The following is a 21633-nucleotide window of genomic DNA, read 5'->3' as shown; positions in this document are numbered from 1 at the left end:
ATTGGTCAGATTTAAGGCTCAGAATATAATGTCCCTCTTAAGTTTTTGATTTTGGAGACAAATCAGGGAAAACAGTTTTGTAGATGTTTTCCCTTCACGGTCACCCATAGAAGTGAACAAAAAAGAACTATATTCTGGTATCTTAAAACCTAGATCTAACCTGTTTAAAAGTGATATTTTTTTACAATCACCTTGTGTAACCTTTCCTTTATATTTGTCGTAAAGGAGTACATGCTCCTGCATTTTCTACCAGTCTATAATCTTTACTGGAGCTGCAGTGCTGACCCAAACAGTGGGTGGATTCAGGAAAAAGTCCAGTGCATACTACACCTAACAGCAAATTTAACATTGGCTTTAGCATTTAACATTTATCTTTAAAATATAAAAGTACTTGGGGCACAAATACTTATTTGTGAATATTTGCTTTAGTTCCTACCTCATAACCCCATAGTCTTTAGGTATTATAACTTTTCAGGATATCATAATTGTGAAGTTGAATGTTTGTTAAAGAAACATTAAAAGCAAGGCAGGAAAACTTTTGTCACTATGCTGCTTCATCAGAAGACCCTTTGATATCAGAAGCATGGTGGTTTCACAGCATGGGTAAAGGGTGGAGAAATTACCTGGGCAGTGTGAACTGTGGTACAGTGCAGCATGCTTTAGGAGTTCTCAGTTGGTGATTGATCTGAGCAGGGACTAGTAGAGGTCCCAGCCACTTTTGCTGAGAGCATGCAAGGTATATGAGGCATGCCATGTAGTTAATCAGCATCATTAGGTTCTCTTGTGTGCCTTAAGTTATCTAAATGCTTTCTAAAATCTTTGCATTCAGGGATGAGATTGTCTCAGCATCTCTGTCAGGATTTCTAAACACGTGGCTGTTGCTTTCTTGCATAACTACACATCTGCCTGGTCGGCTCTCCCTGTGTGAGCTGGGAGTGCTCAGCCTATTCGAAAATGACCTTTAATGAGGGGCATGCAATGCAAGTAAATCAAGATCACACACTGCAAGTGATACATTAAAAAATAATAATAATAAAAAAATAAAATTAAAAAAAGGAAGAGAAAAAGAAGATCCATTTGCAGACTAAAAAGGCAATGGGTGTTACATTCATCTCACAGTTCAGGAACTGCTAAAGGATTTTGCTCAGCCTTAAAGATGACAAAAACTCTTTAGATAAATCTGTGTGTGAGAAATTTAAATCCATAGAATAACTATTTCATCATAGCAGTTATAAATGTGAAATAGCAGAGGGTGAAAAAAGAAAGCACTTGTCAATCCTTAGTCTATGGATGCTGTTAGGTGTTAATAACATTTGAGTTTCTCTACAGTTCTAGTACAAGCTCCTGCATTTTTTTGTCAACGAAATGGGTTATAGGTGAAAAATGATAGGGAAACTAAATGTTCAAAAATAGGCAAGAGGAATTAGTCCTTTCATTCCTAATCTGTGCTCTAGGAGCTTGCCAGGGGAGACAGCATCTCTGACAGCTGCAATGGTCTTGTGTTATACAAAATGCGCTTTTGCTGTCATTAGAGTCAGTTTGCATTGCTAGTGGCAGAGAGTTAGCAAATTGCTGCTCCGGCTGCTGGGGTATAAAATTGCTGGATATCAGCAAGAGTCAGAAGAGGAGGAAGTGAAGAGATCCTAGTTTTGAACTACAGAAAGATGCACCATTCTGGAAAAAGCTGATCCTGCAGGGCCAAATGCCAGAATGTCAGACTAGAGAGAGAGAGAGATTGAAAGAAAACATGCTTTGGAAAGGAGCATCTCAGAGCAGAATGTGTAGGAATGTGACAGAGCAGCTTTTACACACTATTTCCTGAGGGGATCCAGCTTCTTCTGATACTGATGATATCGGCTATAGTGCAGGATATTCATAGAAAATGGATTAAAGATTTTTTTTTCTTTTTTTTTTCTTGCATTTGGAAAATTTTCTGGCAGCAATATATGTTCCTGATGGAGTGCATCAACATTTTTATGCATCTCTCTGCCTGCTTCTGACAGACAAAACAATCTCACTCAATTCTAGTGGCAGTTTTTCACCCAGATAATCTAAATGGTGAACAGCAAATAATGATGATACACATAGATAATTTATTATATCTAGAGTTATTAACAGATAATAAAGAGCAGGGATAGGGAGCTGGAAAGACATCCCAAGACAAAGCAAGAACTCTGTATTTTATTCTGGGGAAATGTATTGCTTTTGGTGTCACATAGAGCATTGTATGAATACACACAATATCTTAGTAAAGTAAAACACTCTCACTTTAAATCCTTTCCCTATAATCCACTGTAAGCAGTCATATCCATTGGTGTGTTGACTATTGCTTGCATAAGCTGTATTTAACCTAGATTATTGTTTTCCACTTTTTCGAGGGGGAGTAAATTCTGTCACTCCCATTAACATTGAATTTTTCTGTAAATATACAGGCCAGAATATCAGTTTATGTTTACTTTTTAAGTAAAGATAATTTTAATTAAAAATTTCTTTTTAAGTCTGTTTACCAAACTCAGAGTCAGTCCACTGTTTCGTCAATAGCAGTTACAAAAACTGTATGTGAAAGTATAATAAAGCCAGAGTTTCTGAATTCTAAACAGGTTTCTGTTTTCCATGGTGTTCCTAAGAAACTATTTCTCCAAAATACAGTTGCCAATAGACTCACAGTCTGTAAGACCAAAAGGAAACATTGTGGTCATCCAGTCGAACCATCTTTGACCAGATGTCATATGGGTCCCTGGAATTTTTATCTGAAGCAGAGCGTAGCTTTTAGAAATCTTCCAATTTTTATTAAAATATTTCCAGCAATGGAGAGTTTCCAGAAGTCTTTAGATTGTTTTATTTTTCCTTTATCTGGGGTTATCCAGTTTAACAACTTCTAGCCGTTTCACATTGCTGTAACTGTCTGTGAGTTTGAAGAATATTCCTTTATAGCCAATTGGTGACCTTCATATGTGTTTGGACGCTATGACCTGAACACCCCTAGACTTCCTCTCTGCTAGGAAAACCTCCAAGAACCATTTCATTGTGGATCTATTTTTCTGTTCTTTTCATCATTTTGTGCCTCTTTCCTGGATTCTTGCTGTGTCAACATGCTTCACTTGCCTTGGATGCAGGAAGCTGCCAGTGAGATCTGTAACTGCTAAGTGTACACGGAGGGCAAACTTGCTTGTCATTTTATGAACCCAGATATAGTTTGATGAAATAGTCTGGAGAGGACATCATTTGAAGTTCCTGAAATGTCTGCCCTGGCAAAAGGAGACATCTTCTGTAGCACATCCCAGATGATATGAAAAAAAGCCTATGTTTGTATAGTTCAGAAGACGCATGTTTGCACACTTAAGATTGTCTTGTCAGAAAAGAAAAAAAAAAAAGGTTGCATTGGTACAGAAAGTATTCATACCCTGTAATCACGAAGAATCACATTTATATTAGCCCTTTTGAAACTTTTTTTATCGTAACAGAAGACAAAGTAGAAATAGCTCATAAAGCTCATTGTTTTATGAGCTTTATGAGCTTTCAAGTGACATAAACATAGATAACAGAAATTTTGGCAAGACTGTACAGACCACACTGCAACCTTATGTGAATGGTCTGACTGGAGCCTGAAAAGCTTTGGTATATACAACTAGAAAGTCTGTCCCATAAGTGAGAGCCATGGAAATAATGCTCATTATTTTCTTTTTCTCAATTTTTTAATACGAATAACATTGTGAATTATGAGCATTGAGAAATGAATCCATAACTAAGTGACTGCTCTTGGCACGTTTCTTATGTCAGAATGTGCACAGGGACTGTCAGGGAGTTACCGAGCCAAGATGTTGCCCATGTTTCACTCAGGGCTTTAAAATAAAGCAAAGCAGTAACCAGCAGGTTCATTAATCAAGCATCACTCCAGCTTTTATGTGGTCTGACTTGCAGAAATTGAGAGATACCACCTCGCTGGAAGCACTGTCAGCAGTTCTTGAGGTGTGGGAATAGTACTTCAGTTGAAACAACATTTGCTTTTCTTCAGCCTACTGGATGTAGGAAAGGAAAATTTTTCATTTGCTGGGCAGTTGGACTGCAATGTTTCCTCAGGCTGGCTGCATGTGTCTTTCACAGGTAGCTCTGCAGATTATTTCAGAAGGTGATGATGATGTTTAAGAGCTGCACCAATCAGTATTTTCATAGCAGCACACTTCACTGCCAGCTGCAAGACTGGAATTCAGGACAGATAGAACTGTGCTGAAGCTTGGGTCACACACAGAGAAAAAGAGAGATTAAACCAGCAATGGCTTAAAGGGCACAGAATGTTTCCTATTATTATTATTATTATTATTATTATTATTATTATTATTATTATTCACTACTACTTGTTCTGGAAGAGGCAATGCTAATGAGTCCCTTCTCTTGATCTGAGAGGTAGATCAGAAACATACAGGTTGGCCAAGGAAAGAATAGGAACATTCCTCAACTTGTGCCACAAAGGATTTGAAATGCCAAAGAACTAGTGACATGGAATGGTGTAAAATATACCGTGGATATTTCCAAAAAGAGCAAAACTCGATTTTTTTTTAATTTAGTGTTTCAAAACTCTGAAAATGAATCTTGAGACACGTACTTTTCCCCCAGTTTTGAATTCTAAACATTTTAAGTATATGCTAGGAACAGGGTGGGTTTAGAATGGAAAGGAAGAAAGGAAGAAAGGAAGAAAGAGAGAAAGAGAGAGAGAAAGAGAGAGAGAAAGAGAGAAAGAGAGAAAGAGAGAAAGAGAGAAAGAGAGAAAGAGAAAGAGAGAAAGAGAGAGAAAGAAAAAGAAAGAAAGAACGAAAGAGAGAAAGAAAAGAAAGAAAGAAGGAAAGAAAGAAAGAAAGAAAAAGAAAGAAAGAGAAACAAAGAAAAAGAAAGAAGGAAAGAAGGAGGGAGGAAAGGAAGGAAGGAAGGAAGGAAGGAAGGAAGGAAGATCCTTTTCTTATGATTAGGAATATACTAAACAGCAGTGATACTAACACAATTAAAAAAAAAACAAAAGGATCAACTTGTCATGTGGCTTAAAGTACTCTGATAGAAACAAACAAACAAACAAACAAATGCTTGATTTGATATGTGGTATATGCTCTGTGACTGAATTTTTCCATGGTGGATATATGACAAAAAGTTACATGTTGGCAAAGTGTCATTACACAAAATGGCAGGAAATGCACTGAATAGTAGGTGGTGGTTTCATCTTTTGTAGAGGGCAACAATATTGTACGGGGGTGATTTCAATGGGATTTTGGTCAATGAAGAGACTACTCAGGTAAAACACCCTGTATTTGCCTTGGCAAGACTGGTATGCCACTGATGGATATTGTTATCACTTAATTATGGAATATTTCTACTATCTCAGAAATTTTCAGTGGATTTGCTAAACTGCTGTGGTTTTTATCTGTGACAGTAGAATCTATGGCAAACCCTTGACCAAATCTGCATCTTTGGAATTACACTGGTGTTTTTGAATTTGACTCAGTGGGAGATTTGTCTTCCTAAAAAGTCATTTAGTAAATGATTTAAAGCCATCTGAAATTAGCACATGCAGATATCTGAAGTACTTACATCATTTATAATGAGTTGTATGACTAGCCTAAGGAAAGAAAAAATCCATCAAAAATTTCTACTTTATATATATATATATATATCATCATTGCTACAGTAATATAAACATAAACCTCGAGATATTTCAACTGCTAGATGTTAAACTCCAAAGCTAATTAAGTTTAGAGATCTTGAAGTTTTATTCCCTTGTGGATACTGGGTTCAGCATCAGCCTTTCAGTTTATTAAGAAGATACAATTGTAGGCCTAATTAGATGAAGTTGCAGCATATCAGCTTACATTTGGAGTGATGTTAATGCTAATCTTCATAACATACTGGAATTCTAGATTATTATACTGTTTCATGTATAGATACACTAGCATTGTATGTAGTGGTGTAAGCAGAACTTTAGGTACTGTACCTAACAGACCTATCATTTATAGTGGTTTTTGGTTTTGTTCTTAAAAATTGTGTTCCCTTGTAGCTCTTGAGTTGTTATGAGGTGAACTGTCTGACCTGGGGTCATAAATGATAAAGTACCTTGTATAAACATAAGAGTTGCTTTTAAGCTGGTGCAGCAAAGAGTTTTCCTGACTTTTCCAAGGCTGAGTTACCTTAGAAACAGAACCAGAAGTATCTGAGCTGACTAGGGCACTTCCAGCCCTAAGAAGGGAAAAATCCCCAGCTACTTGAGACACACTTTGCCTAGGACAGCTGGTGCTGCTGCTGCTGCAAGCCACCAAGCTCCCTGGGACTTATTCTCAGCTCTGCCACGAAGCCACCTTGTGATGTGCATTGTGCAATTTTGAGCTGCTTGGTGGTCTGCTGAGGTACAGCGTGGAAGAGGGGAGTGTGGTGGAGGTCACGGTCAAGTTTGCTCAGCAACTGCTGCAGTTGCACCTGTGAATGGAATATCTGGTGAGACTTCCCCAAGGAGAGATAATGTGGGTCTTTTTGCCTCTGCCACTGTCGTTGTTCCCTGCCTTTCCAGCGGGACATGAGTTCTGGCCACACACACTGAGCTTCTCCAAGATTTAATTATGGTGCCACTGCTAGCAGCAGGGCCAGCTGGTAATAAACTTCCTTGAGGCCAGGACTGTGCAGCGCCACTTCTAGCCAGGCTGTGCCCTTTTCTCTTGCGTTGCTTCCCTGTGTATTCCCCAGGTCTTGTTCCTGAAGCATGCAGAAGACTTTCCTGCCACACACAGTTGGAGGCGGAGTTGTGTTGACGTATGTGAAGAGCTCTGAGATTTGGAGATGGGAAGGATGCAGAGGAAAGGCAGTGGGTGTTTCAGATCTGTTTGCATGTACAGCTGTGGATCAGTGTACCTCACAGATGTGGAAGTATGCCTGTAGCGCTATAATGGGTTACTCGTATGTTGCAAAGTAGGAAGAAACCAATTAATTCGTATCAGGACTGACTCATGTTTCTGTAGCTATAAGATGGAAAAATATGCATTGAATTTCGGCTTTGTTCCACAGGTCAGACTGCTGTAGCTTTTCCTACTGCTGTGCAAGATGTGTTTCTTTGGGTTTAAGTAGTAATCTCATGTGTTCTCTGCTGCTCTGCTGCCTTCTTTTCTTGTCTGCCTTCCCTTTCTCTATCCAGCCTGTCTTAACATCTGCTTTTTTTTTTTTTTTGAGATTATGTGTAGCATAATTATGACAACTTCTTTGATTGTGGATTGTCATTGACCCTTGCTGAAGAAGCATATTGTCAATCAGCAAGAATTCATCACTTAGCACTGCTGGATTCATTGACTTTTTATCCAACTTTAGACCCCTGCAGTTTGTGAAATGACATCTGCAATAATTTTCCATGCTTTTGACCTATGTCAACAGCTCTTTTATCCAACTGTCTTCATCTATTTTTATGTGCAAAGCGGCTGCTGCTACTGCAAGTCAGAGAATACTGATAGGTTAGGAAAATAGCCTACTGTTCAATTATTTAAAAAAATACACAATTCCTCTTAAGCAGAGTAATCCAACTGTGGGAGTCTCACTTTCATGACTCTGCAAGTGGGCAAGAGGAGGTGTTCCGGCAGTCTCAACCACCCCTCCTACATTGCTGAGTAACAGCTTGGGTCTCACTTGTTCCACAGCCAGGTTATGTCCCTTGGGTGTTAGTATATCCTCCAATATTCTTTGATCCTGAATGTTTTGACTTCTTGTCTTCAATTGAATGTGAAATGCAAATGGACAGTATTGTCAAATGATATGTTTACATATAGCATGTGTCACAGAAAATATGATGATGGCACAACTAAGATACATAACTGACTGTTTTTGCTACCCATGAGCAGTAGGAACAGTTTTTCTCTAATGGCCTGGTATGGGCCAAGCATAATCTCATTTTCTGCCTCTGAGAGAGCCAGGCTCACTCCTGTCATTTTTCAGCCTGGAGTTCATTCAAATGTCGGTGTTCAGGGTTTTAGGTGTGTGAAGGATGAGGTGTGCCAGGTGCAGCCTGAGACTGTCCCTACAGAGAGGCAGGATGCTCATCTGGGGCAATTCCTTTTATAGTCAAATTCTAAGTAAAAGTGCTGGAATACTGTCCAGCTTTCTACATAACTGTTGCCCCTTTTGCTCATCCAACCTGACTCCATACAGATTCATTGCTTGCTCAATGATACTTTACACATTCCCTACTTGAGTTTTCTCTGGTTTTCTTTCTCTTTTATCTATACTGTTCATGTGGCAGAATGGTGTGGTGAATGATGTCAGTATGAGGAATAAAGCCATGATTATGTTTGGGATTGGCACCTTCAGCAACTCTTTTTCATAGACTGAAGACCCACACCTTCATGTTTAACTCTGCAACATAAAAATAATAGATTTTATTATGAAATGTATATATTACCTCAGAGTTAGGGTGCCTTTTCCTTGTGCATTTTTTCCTCAAAATGCAAAGGAGTATGCCTTCAACTTGCTTGTATCTTCTGCTTTTTGATAATAACATTTTCACATGTTGGACTTGACATATTTTTAATCAATTTGAAAATATTTATTCACGTAGACCCCCTCATGACATATATGAAAAACAAAGTAAATGTTGTTTCACAAGATTGTCTGGTGTTTGTATTTTAAAAATCACAGTGCTTTGATAAATGGGTGGATTTTCTTTTTCCAGCATGTTAAATTTTCCCCTTTGCTTTTCAAACTTTTTGTCATAGCTTATTACAGTGGAGATCTTATGCAGCGTTCTTATGTGGGGCTACTTTTTCAATGAATGAGAAAGTAATACTTTCAATAAATGAAAGTGAAAATAGTTTTGTTTCACATAGAGATGATATTTCATTATATTATTTAGCATTTAAAGAGGATAAAAGAGTGGCATGCTAGAATGAGCTCAGAGCAGCTTTTATTCTATAGCATTGTTTTGTGCAGGTCTGTGAAGAAGAACTGCATCGTGCACAGAACAAGCCTGTGAGTGCTGAAGTGAGGAGACTGGAAGTGATGATTTAAAAAAAAAAATAGTTTGGTCTCCAATCTGGCTTGGCTTTGATTTCTAGACATTCAGGAAATGGAACTTTCGAAGCTGAAGTCAATGGGAAAATGTGCACTGTTCCCCCTCAGTAAGTGTGACTTTATGGAAACGTTAAAATGCACCTCATTGTTCGCATAGAGTCTCCTTTTGGCAAGAGGTGGGAATCTGTATAATCAATTACTCCAGAGATTTTCCTTCAAGGCCTATAGGTTAAAAAGTGTGGATGCTTTTTTAAAGAAAATATTTTTATACAAATGAGCTCTTTTCATACAGAATCAAAGAAATCCAGTATATACCAGGCATTCACAGTGAGGTATGCATGAATACCCGTAAAATACTCAAAGGAGATACTAAAATAACTGCTGAGTCTTGACCTGGTCTTCATTAATATAACCCAGTAATTGTACAATTTAGCTTAGACTGAAGACTACTGGCAAGTTTTTCTCTTCCCTTTTTTAGAGAAAATAAACAAACCTTAGGGTTTAGTGGAGTAAAGTGTTATATTTCTCTAGCAGTGGTATTTTCTGTAAAGTACACCTTATGCATTGGCTTCTCAAATGAGAATATGGGTTTTCTTGGATGTTTTAAATTACATTGTAGGTGAGTGTATCAGTGTATACTCAGTATAAAACAATTACTAAGCAGCTTCCAACAGCTTCCAACAGAAAGTGTTTGCTAAAAATATTACAGACAAGGTTATACTCAGAAACGTGATCAAGAATGCTGTGTTGTTTTGGGTGACTCTGTCAAGCATCCTGTCTCCCTCAAGACAGTCCACAGTTGCTGTCTGTGAATGGTCATTTTGACTTCCCCCTTCCATTTACATGGATATCCAGAGATGCCCAAGATGAGCCCTCCTTACATCATATCTGCCATTACAGAGCTACCTGTGTTATCTTCCGCACACATTCCATGCAGACATGTCATTTGCTTTTCCCTGTATTTGAACAAAATCAAATGACTATTTTATTTATAGTAATTTTATGCATACATGAAATTGTTGTTAGGTCTTACGTGAAGACAAGCAGTTACCTTTCTTTTTCTGGCTTTGGGTCTGAACATGCATGCTGCACAGCTCTTCTGCAAAATTACTCTCTCATATGTTTTCCCTAACTTTTCTAGGAGCTGAGGAAATAGGAATTATGGAAAACATCCAGAATGTATTAGGGGCAGGGCCTGCAACAAACACATATTCTGAAGAACAGTCCAATTTTTGTTAAAAGATGGTAAATAAGATCCTAAAAATATCTGTCCATGTATCACTCAAAGCTAACCATCAGCTATGCTACTGGCTTGCATATTAACTCAGTTGATACAAGCTATTGTACAGCATGTACACAAATACAAACATATGCATATACAGAGTTCCTTATGTGTCAAGTTATTGTTCCAATAAACTGGAATTGCACAGTGAGACCATGTTTGTGATTGCTTGAACTAAAGAACTATCTGATAATTGTTCTCAGTAATGTCATTTTGGATAAAGGGAAAAGAGAGAAAAGGAATTAATTGATTTTTTTTTTTTGAGGCATCAATATAAGGTTGTATCAGTCTCCATATGCACTATGATGCCTTTACATTCAGTCTTTTTAATGATCAGCAGATATTTTCAGCTGAATAGGGAGTAAATAAATGGAGAAAACATATTTTCACAGTGAATAGTAAAGAGTTTTGTGATTTGTCTTGTCAGGAAAACCCCTCTTGTTCCGCCATATAGAAATGGTATTAACTAGTGTGGGTCATGCTGCCTCCTGGAATATTTCATACTCCTCTGGCCTCATTTACAAAAGATAGGTGTTTTTCACAGTTCTCACAGTTGCTGTCAGTACTTCTTTGAGGAGCTTTGATGCAGAGGAGTCCCTAATGCCAAACCTAATGCCTTGTGTCTCTGAATTACAGGCAATAGTAGTGTTGGTGACTACCTTCTTCCATTAATGTTCGTGCACCTGAGTCAGTTTGCAGTGGTAGAAAGTTTAATTCTCTTCTATCTCATTCTTTTTAATTTGTGGACCTTTTCACATCTGTATCTGATCCTCAGATTGTGTTGGTGGTTGGCCTTTGTAACTCCTCCCTTCAGACTCGGATATGGATGAGTTTTCATAATGAGTTAACATACATGTCATGGTGTGCTCTGTATGCTTGTAGCTTGTGCCACTTTGAAATCTATTGACTTAAACAGTTTTTTCTGTAATTTTTAAAGATGGGGTAACATGCTCATGTGACTCATTCCTTCAGCTAAAGGATGAGTCAAGGTGACAATAAATACTCTTTTAGCATAGAAATCTTGGGACCTCTCCTTCAGTTGAAAATGTTTCTAGCACTTACAGTCAAATCTCATGATAAGGCTTGGAAGATGGGTCTGTGTAAGCTCTGAAAACCATTTTTTTCAGACCTGTTTGCTTATTCAGACCTGTTGAAGCTTTTTAGTTATTGACTGCTAAATATTAGTAATAGAAGAAGAGAGGTCCATTGGTCTAAGGCAATCCAGGCAGCTACTGAGTCAGAAATCGAGTGGTACATAGGATGGTCTCAGCTGGATTTGGATGCATTGGGAGGGCTGGACTACCTGCAGGAAGTAAACTGTAGAAAAACAAGCTTCTTTTGTGAGGGTCCAGAAAAGAAAGCGTACATTAGCAGCAGGTGACAAGGAAGTAAGGTTCATTAAAGGTCAGTTATAAGGTTTTTTTTCATGAAGGAGAGATTCACTTAAGAGGAATAGTGAACCCATTTTAAAGCTGTCTCATCAGTCTTAAGACTTTGTGCTTACCAAAGTCTTTTGGTTCTCCCTCTTTTGTCCTCTGGCCAGTTACACTCTACATTTCACAGGCCTCCAGACTTTGCTACATCAAATTCCTAAGACTGATTAGCTGCCCACTTCTGTTGAAGGGACCTCTAAGAGGTCATGTAAGATCTGATGGGGTCAGTCAGCTCTCAGATTCTTGAGAGGGTGTCCACCAAGATGGATTTCACCTTGAGCTGAAAGGGGAGCAGAATCTTTCTTTGAAGTAGAAAAGGATTTATAATTGTTACGAGAAGACTAGAGAAATGGATTTCTGTGTGAATGTTTCGTGATAATCCTGTATTCTTAAACTGGACAACTTCTTCTCTGGAAGAACAGTCTTGACACTGAAGTTAATTCTTGAGAAGAGAAGAAAATCAGTTCCTCTTTCTAAAGAAAACAATCAAAACCATATGTTAGGGGTGATAGAGGTGTAGGTGGTATGGATCTCAAGCAAAATTTCTGGACCTGCGTCCACTATTTTCATAGTGGACCTATGTCTCTCTAAGGACCCCATGATTTGAAGCTGAATTGTGAATGCATGGTAGAGATTAGCCTGCATACAGAAAATATTAATACCATCTCTGACAAGTGACAAAGAGAAATATGTAAGCTGAAAGTAAATTTCTTTTATATGTATGTGTGTGTACATACACAGATATTCATGAACAGCAGAAGTTAAAAGTGCAGAGTTGGGTGCTAGGAGGAAATGGCTGTCTTGCTTGGGGAGAGCTGAATTGAATTTTTATAGTTATATCCCATGAAACAATTCAGCAGAAATATGAGCTGTCAGGAAGCTAGATGAGTGTAAACGTAACCTAGGTTTCCCTGTGAATCGTTATACTATTTGCATTTACAGAAACTAGCTCCCATTTAGACCAGCTAATGAAAAAATGACTGCAGAGTCCGATCTACTCTAAGGTTGATGTCACTTTCAGTGTCGCTCTTTCTGGAGTGTGTGATGGATCTCTGAAGAGCAATCGGATAGACAAGAATATGATTTTCAGAACTAGGTTTTTAACCCTTATTTTTGCTTTCTTATTTCAAGCACTTTTTGTTGGTGTCGTTTAATTTGCCCTTGTGCTCAATACCCGTCTCTTTCTCCCTGTACTAGCACTTTGCCTCAAATAAAGTTCCAGAGCACCTGGCTGAGAGAATCCTAACAAAGAGTTGCTCTGCTAAAAATACAGTTTAATTTTGTTTTATTCACTCCAAGTGATGAAGGTGATCTAGATATTGGTTAAGCACAACATTTGAATATTTTACTGAAAGTTTTTATTTTCAGGAACAGACTTAAATGAAAAAATAAAACAACTATCAGAAACTCAGTTCATTTCTCATTGCGATGTACTGTTATGCTTTGTAAAAGTAACCGGTGTTATAAATTTGAAAAAGGTTCTATTCTAATAATGAAAAATAATAAAATAATAGCATGCAAAAGATGATCGCCAATGAGATCTTTCTAGCAGGGGATTTAAGTAGTTTTTCAAGGAGATTTGTAGCACTAACTAAATTGGACGTATTCCCTAGTGAACCATATGCCAAGGTGAGCTGTGCATTCCCACTGCCAAAATGAACTCTTTAACATGAAATATGTCTTGGACGATGGTAATGGGAAACTTCCCAAGATTTCACACATTTCTTGATAATCTCCATGGAACCCTAACACTTACCAAATGTTTTCCTGGTTGGCAGGTGGAGTGGATACAACAGCAGGTGGTTAAAAGAAGGATAAAGAGGGATTATAAACCTGGAGGTACCCAATCCACTTATTTCAATGATCCCAAGTGGCCAAGCATGTGGTACATGGTAAGTACATAAAGAGTCATTGGCTTTGTTTCATGCCAGCATTTAGTTGTCTGCTGTGATATTTTGAAATGGGAAAATACTGTGTTCAGAAGAAGCAAACTTCCTTTTTGTATGTAACTAATGAAGGTCTGTAAACTCCTTGCAAGTATTACAAGAATTCCCAGTGGGCCCTGCAATAGGAAACTTTTATTAATGCATTCATTCATGAATGCTTCCTATTGCAAGATGTCTTGGGAATTACTTATTAGAGGATAAACTTTCAGCAGTGAGAAGGGAAGGAACTTAGCCGCAATCTGTGAGAGCGGTGAAACCACTTGTTTTCAATGTGCCTAATTCACTGTCTCAAACATTAATGTGATACAAATGTCTTGTGTCCTGAAACAGGAGAAAAGAGCCCAGAACACTGTCTGCTCAATGTTATAATTACACTCTTTTTAGTAATGAACAATTGCATTGTTAAAATAAATAGATTGTTTGTGCTGTTTTGCATCTGACACGAGTTGTGTGTTTTCTGAGCAAACTTTTTTTTAACTTTTTGCCTGGTAGTCACAGTTAAAGCCTGCAGTGAAACTTCTTTAGTCATGATGTTTTTTAAAATATCCTCATTTTACCTAGAAATGGACAAATAAAAAATCATATATTTAGTTCAAGAAAGTGTGTGTGTGGGGGGGTAACAAGTTAGGCAATTGCCTCCAGCTGACACCTTCCCGTCTACGTTGTTGTGGACTTGAACCCTTTCCCTGCTGTTTTGTTCTTGTAGTTCTAAGTCCTTGCATCTTGTTTTTTCACTATGTCAACACCGGCAGCAGGACACTCAGAAGGTTTATGACTTGATAGATTTAATTGCTTCAGACAGGGCGGAAATTATGCCTTTCTGGCAACAATATTAAGGATAATTTTCCTGGAAGTAGACATTGTCTTTTCAGACTTTTTGTTAATTCCAAAACATTAGTTTATTATTTTATGTAAATAAATAAGTTTGTCCTAACAAAGCACTACAAATATTTTGAAGCATTTTTATATTAATTTCATTCTGACTTGTAGTTCATTGTTGCATGCATTAAAAAAAAAAAAAAAAAGAGTTACAGCAATTTGCAGCTAACTCTAAACTGTTGCTGTTAATAAATGTAGATAGTCGGAAGTCCTCATCTTCAAGTATATTTCACATATGAGTATGTCACCAGCCAAAAAGTATAGTAGTTTTGCTTTTCAGTTTCCAGAACTTCTATATTTTAATAAAAGGCAAAGTAATAACTTCAATTCCAAAACTCCTCTCATTTTTATTAAAGAACTGTACTATTGACTCGTCTTTTCCCATGGAAAAGTGGTTCCATCATACTTTTTCTGAGCTATTGGAGACCTCAGGGTTTGAGGCAGTATCTATCCTACATTTCTGTCCTACAGTAGAAATTACTTCATATTTGTTTTATTGCTGCATTGTGTTGATATAGCAGAGGATTTTTTAAGCAGTTCATTGTCCACCTAGAAAACAGCTTTTGTTCAAAACGTAATACTTCTCAGAAGTTCTTTGTGAAAGCTGTATTATTGTGTGTAATTCAATCATAGCAGGACTTTTTTCCAGTTGATTTTAATGTGTGTACTTGTTATCTTCTCTAACACATGTGTTTATTCAGTCTACCTATCCTATAAATATGTGCACAAGGTGACAGACAGATTTCAATAAATGGCAGTAGATTATAACAGTGTCCTCTCAAATTTCTCTCTCTCTCTCTCTCTCTTTTTTTTTTTTTTAATTTCAGCTTTTTCAATTAAAACTAGAAAATAGCAGTGATTTAACCTTAGGTAGCCTGCTCTTATTGCTACAAACTTTCAATTCTGTGTTTGAATAGAAAGAAACAAATTTCAATAAAATAATAGTGAGCAAAAGCCCAGCAGTCTGTTTTACAGTAGTTTATGTAATTTCTCCTTCGTGTTCCTGGATTTGCATACAAGTTTTTTAGTGTCAACATAGGTTTTTAATGGAATTGAATTAGCTTGTTTCTTTGGTTGGTTGGTTGGTTTGTTTTGTTTCAAATTAGTAATAGGTGCTCATAGCAGTTGCCTGTAATTTTGTTCAGGAAGGTAGCAGTCTCCTGTTAATTAATCAATTGTGTTGCCTACCCATATTGCTTCATGGCTTCCTCACCACTGTCAGCCTATCATGGGAAACCCGTTAGGACAACAAGTGATCTGTACTGCTGGTCATGTACAACTTTCAGAATATTTTCATTTCTGTATCTGAAAAAAAGGTCTCCTCATATACAAGCTCCCTGGAGAGGCACTGTCCCTGGCTGATTGTGTTTACCTCTATTGAATAACTCTTGTATTTTTGAAATATCTTTAGTGGTAGTGGTTTGATGCCATTTTGTTGAGAGTGATCAGGAAGTATTAGTGCATACATTATTGCAACAGAGAGAATAGCTAAAAATATGTGAATGAGTTGACTTCAGGACTGACTTGGGTCATTACCAGATATCCTCATATGACTGTATTTGTGATTGTAACCATAGCTACTTTTGTTAATCCTGTTTATCTTTATAAGTTGGGGAAAATAAAGGAATTTGAGGTTAGTTAATGGTTTTAGTCACTGTTATGTCGGAAAGAGGTTATTAGGTTGCTGGCAGCAGACATGTTATTGAGAAAGTAATAAGGTATTATCATGTACAGGTTTGCATTTTGATTAATAAGTAACTTCGTTGTGGTTAAGATTGATACCTTTGGCCGTTGAACTGGTATAATCTCTAACAGAGCTGTAAATGTAGTTCAGATTTGTTGACACAAGACCTTTTATTCAAAGACTTTGTCAAACAAAATCTGATTAATGTTCTTCTCCCCCATCTTCATCTGCACAAGTACCTTGCCTTGTAATTTTAATAGTCCAGACTAGAAATAATACATTTTTGTTTGTGTGAGATCCATGGCAAGAAGTTACAAAGGTGATTCAGGCCTTCTCTCTGCTTTGGGTCATCACAAAGGTTAAAAGTATCTCTCAAGAACTATTCTGTAAACAAATTGAAAGGTATTTTTTATTGCTCTGTTTTTCTCCATTTACTCTAAACACATTCCTAGAAAGAGCAGAGAGATTAGAAATATAGATATTTAACACTTTACAGTTCAGTAGAAGCCAAAGCAGACAGAGTTTCCAGAGCCACTCATCACCTAAACGGGTATGCTTGTACTTTTTCATTGCTAGAGGATAATCTATTGAGAAATTACTGTTTCCATTGTTTTCTAATACCCAGGTAAAGACAATTTTCTTATGTCTTCCCTCACTCAAAGCAATGAAAGCTGAAAAAAAAAAAAAGAAAAAAAAAAGAAAAAAAGTACCTGCTTGATCATGACCTCTGATTTTTGAGACATCTGTATTTAAAGGGTAAAAGAGAATCTTTTTACAGATCAAGTAACACATGAAACTTCACATAAGAGTCACTGTTCAAATACTGTTTGAAAATGACCTACAGACTTGGGTCCAGCTTGCTTAGAACTGATAGCAAAGAAATAAGATCAAAGGGAAGGAAGGTCCTTAGTTAACATCCCTTTCCAAATATTGAGTCAGGAGAAAGCTAAGTCTTGCATGACATTCCCAGAGCTCAGCTATCTATGTACCATCATGTTCTATCTAAAAAATTTCTTCTCTTTCACTGGTGTTGACAAAGTAGCCTGTTTGTCAATAACTGGATGGACTATATACAATCCGTTTGCATAACTGAAAAAGGTCGAAGTCAACCCTAAAATCCTACTGCTATCTGAAAACGTTTTACTTAACGTGTAATAACAGCAAACAATGTCTTTGGAATGACTAAGAGGACTTTGTGCCTAACCAATTTCACCATTCCTGCCAGTTGGTTTAATGAGTTTCCTCATCTTGCTTGCATGGAGAAATGGTAATAAAAAGTGCAGAAGGTGAAGATAAATATATATATATGGGAAGATATGGTTAATAAAACTAATTTTTACTCACTTTTAAAGAAATTTACTAGACTTCAATCACAAGACTCTCCTTGCTGACTGTTTCTTTTTGCCTTGTGCTTCAGAAAAGCTTGGTAACGGTCAGGTGAAGCTGGAGTTATATGGACATACAAGAACTGTTTTCTGCAGCTGCAGTCTAGCTCTGCTGTTATGCTGGGCCCCTTTGCATAGTTTTGTAAAATAGAATGTAACGAGGAGAATTTAATTTAACCATTGTTTATTTTTTAACAAGCCATTGTTAGACTACAAAGACACGGACTATGTCTTTGCAGTTAGTTCAGACAGGAACAAGTATTTTTCAACATTGATTGAGTTTAATCCTCTCCAGTACTGTTATCACCCCTTCTATTGTTAATAATAACTGCTAATGCTGACAGGATTCTCCAATTTAGAAAAGAATTTTTCACTTCCTACCAGGATCTTTCTACTCTGTATGTCCTAGTTACTGCTGGACAGGAATTGAACGTATTATAGGGTATTTTTGTAGAACTGAGAATTTTTACAGGAAGAGAGATACAATGTTTTGAGATGTGAGGCTGGAGGGAGGTGCACTGTTCTCTAGAGCACATAAGAATAAATATGATAGTTAAAGTTTATAAGCCAATTTTTTTCTTATGACTGGATGCCACTAAAGCCATCCAGATACACTAAATGTGTATCCAGAGGTTACACCTCATATCTGGAGAAGTCATGGTACTGTCAGAGAGAACCAGTGCAAACCTGGAAAGCCAATTGCAGTAAATCACTGGGGTAAGATTGTATTCCTCTGAGAAACTACAGCATAAGATAACTGCGCTACCCACAAAGGTAAATAATACAACTTTAAAAATGGTGTTGTGCTTAAAGAAGCTAGCTGTGGTCCCTAAAATTCATACTTAGGGGTCAGAGTGAAAATTTATATAACAGTGAACCTTACCTAAGAACCTAGGTAATAGCTGACAATATTACTAGGGCTGTAAACCACAGCAAGAAGTGGAACATATCAACTTGCCTGCCAGCTTCTCAGATAGAAAATGAGTGAGATAGTCACATTCATAAGGTGCTTGGAATGGAGAAAGAAGCACACCACTTACTATGTATGTAAACCAAAGAAACACTGTCTTTTCATTGCCATTGCTAAACACATTCCAAACTGATATTAAGTACAGTTAAAAACATTATCGAAGGAAAACTTCAATTTTGCTTTATATAAACCTTAGGTCCACAGTGGTGTCAGCTCACCATCTTTCTTAAATCTTTTTAAGGTCCATTTTTGCTGTGCATTTCTCCAAACTAAGTCCTTCTTCTTTTGAAAAATCTTTTATTATTTTTTTCTGAATCTCTTCCCTTTTATCAACTTTTATTTTCTCTTCCCATATATTCCTCGTTATTCCTTCTTTCTAAACATAAAACATGCTTTGTGAGTTGGTGAAACACTAAATGCTGAAAGCAGAGAACTTAATAGTCTTTCATTTGGAACCCAGAAGAAGGACTTTGTAAAGCTGCGCTGTACCTCTCTATAGTGTAGGTTTCTCTGAAAGAGGGAATATAACAGAAATGCACTATCAGACACTATTTAACATGACCTTTAAAAAAAAAAAGTATTATTTTAAATTGTTATGTTTAATTAAAATAAATTAAAATCCATTAGATTATATGCAATTTGGTTACTGAAAAAGCCAATTTTTCTTATATTAATAAAAAATGCTCGTAATAGAAATCTGTAAACACAAAACAAAGATATAACTCCTGAATGTGCTGCTTCTCCAAATGGTTACATTCTGACTTAACTCTGTGGGCTTTAGGAAGAGCGTTCCCAGTTTCCAAAACTGAACTGAAAGGACAAACAGATGCACAAATTTTACTGTGAATGAAAAGTTGGTAAATAAACAGAAACAGCATATGGTCACATGGCTAGCACTGAAAGAAGTTTGTAAAGGGAGCATCAGTGCTGGAACTGGGTGTTGTTCAGCACACTGAGTTGCTGAGTTTAACTTACATCCCAGTATTTATCAGTCATCTTTTTATACTTGCACAAAAAGATTTTTGGTGCAGACAGATGAAATGTCATTTATACCATAATTGAGAACAGTCCATACAGTGTGATGAGCTCTCTAGTAGTGCCATCTGGAGCTGGCTGCCTTCAGCTCTGATGCTGAAAGGAAAACCCAGGAGAAGCTGCTACTTTTCACTTTCAACAAGGACTCTGAAGTGAGCACTGCTGTGAGATTTGGTGAAGGAACTGGCAAACCCAGCTTTGTTGCTTCAGGAAGCTCTTCCATTGTGCTACATCAGCAGATCATAGCAGTCCTGCTATATCTGTGAGCCCCCAGGTGACTTACTCTAGCATCCACAGGAAGGGACAGACAGTCTGGTGCTATGTAGCTGATGCTAGAAGGCAGCTGGAATAGGGCTACTAAACCTTTACCACCAGCGAGTAATGGGAGTCTTAAGATCCTGCAGCCCTGAAATAACGTGTGGGAGAAAAGTTAGACAAGCCAGTTGCCTCCTCTGCGCTGCTGCTGATGTCTGTGGGGAGTTGGCTTGTCTTGTGGCCCTTAATGAGGTCAGCTAAGGCAAGTGGGATTGTGGAAGGAGACAGAGGGGGACAAAAGAGGGAGTGACAAGAGCCTGATGAAGTGGGCTGGAGGGAGGTGGAGTGAGGAGGAGAGGTCACACTGTCCAAGTGCAAGCCCAGGCACAGAGGAAACAGAATCTGGGACAGATTTTCACCTGCCACATGGTAACACCACAGCAAATGAATACATATCATCTTCCTTTACTACCTCCTAACAGTTTATTTCAAACCCACCTATGCCAGGCATTGGCAGCTAAGGAAAATCCTCTCTCTTTTCTTACTGTTTTCCAAACAATTATTCTCTCTTTCTTTCTGTCTGTGCAGTTGATGCCAAATCATTGTTCTTTATGAAGTGGCATGAAATCTTTCTAAGTCTTGTGCATATTTTGTGACTTGGTTTGGTTTTTGCATGTGCTTTTTGTATTTTTTTTTTTAATTACATGAGAACATCGAGCTCTTCGTTTTTCAGAATGTTAAGAAGACAATCATCCATGACATAGCGTCAGTGAAAGTGCCGATAGAAAGAATCAAACTGCCTGTCAAAATATTACCTTGCAAATCTGTGTATGGAAACATACCTCTTGTTCTCTGCGGACAGGGTAAAACTAATAGTGTAAGGTCATGTAATACATAGTTTGACCTAAATTCATTTCCTCTTGTAAAACAGCAGCATACTTTGGGTAATCAGAAAGCTGAAGAAGTGATTTTATCCCTATCTACTGAAGAAAATATGTATTATTAATGCAACTACTTTAGCAAGATTGACAAATATCTAATGACAGGAAGAACAGATAGGCTACTTGATCTGTTCGTTTGGGACATGCAGTTGTGACTTCAAGGTAAACAACCTTGTAAATGTCCAGGAAACGTGAAATGGAAGTCAGCACTGTGCAGGGATTGTGCCAGTATTTTCACTGAACCAAGAAGCAGAAATACAGAAATAATTTCCATACATGTTTTGGAAGAGCTTTTCCCAGGTGTCAAAGGTTTGGTAATAAATCATATAGCAATAGCACACATTCCTCTGCCAATTTACTACAATGATTTCATCTTCAGAGGGATAGTATCCACTTTTATTTTATCTTTCAAGAATTTATTTAAAATATTTTTTTTCTGAGTAGCAACTGAGCCACATTAAGAAACTACAGGTACTTTTCCATGTAATCTTCTTCTGTGAAATACCATTTCTGTAGAACGTTGCATTTTTCTCAACTGCTTTTTACTGGGTGTTTTCTGTAATTAGTGAGGAAATGATAGTATCACAAAATCTGTGCTGAATTTCTAATGAGACATAATATGTCTCTTTAGCTGTAGTTCAAAATAAACAGCTAACAATAAATGACATGGAAGGTTAAGTGGACAGAAAATTGCTAACATTAACAACTGCAAAATGTGTTATATTGGGGTGGAATTTGGTGTGTTTTACATTTTGTCTCTCATAGCTCTTCAACAGAAAAAAACATTCCTGTAAATTTG

The 21633-nt window shown here is 37.4% G+C and overlaps 1 protein-coding gene across 2 annotated transcripts in view; it reads left to right on the top strand.

Moving 5' to 3' along the window:
- PCSK5 (proprotein convertase subtilisin/kexin type 5) overlaps positions 1 to 21633 on the top strand; it is a 251843-nt gene that overhangs the window by 34079 nt on the left and 196131 nt on the right. For both annotated transcript variants that reach the window (XM_035558486.2, XM_035558488.2), the window contains exon 3: positions 13518 to 13631. In XM_035558486.2, the coding sequence (XP_035414379.1) occupies positions 13518 to 13631 (114 nt within the window). The remainder of the gene's footprint in view (positions 1 to 13517; positions 13632 to 21633) is intronic.

This window comes from Cygnus atratus, chromosome Z (assembly GCF_013377495.2).
Source record: "Cygnus atratus isolate AKBS03 ecotype Queensland, Australia chromosome Z, CAtr_DNAZoo_HiC_assembly, whole genome shotgun sequence".
NCBI lineage: Eukaryota > Metazoa > Chordata > Aves > Anseriformes > Anatidae > Cygnus > Cygnus atratus.
Note: the sequence above shows the minus strand (reverse complement) of the source record. Positions and strands in the feature narration are given on the sequence as shown.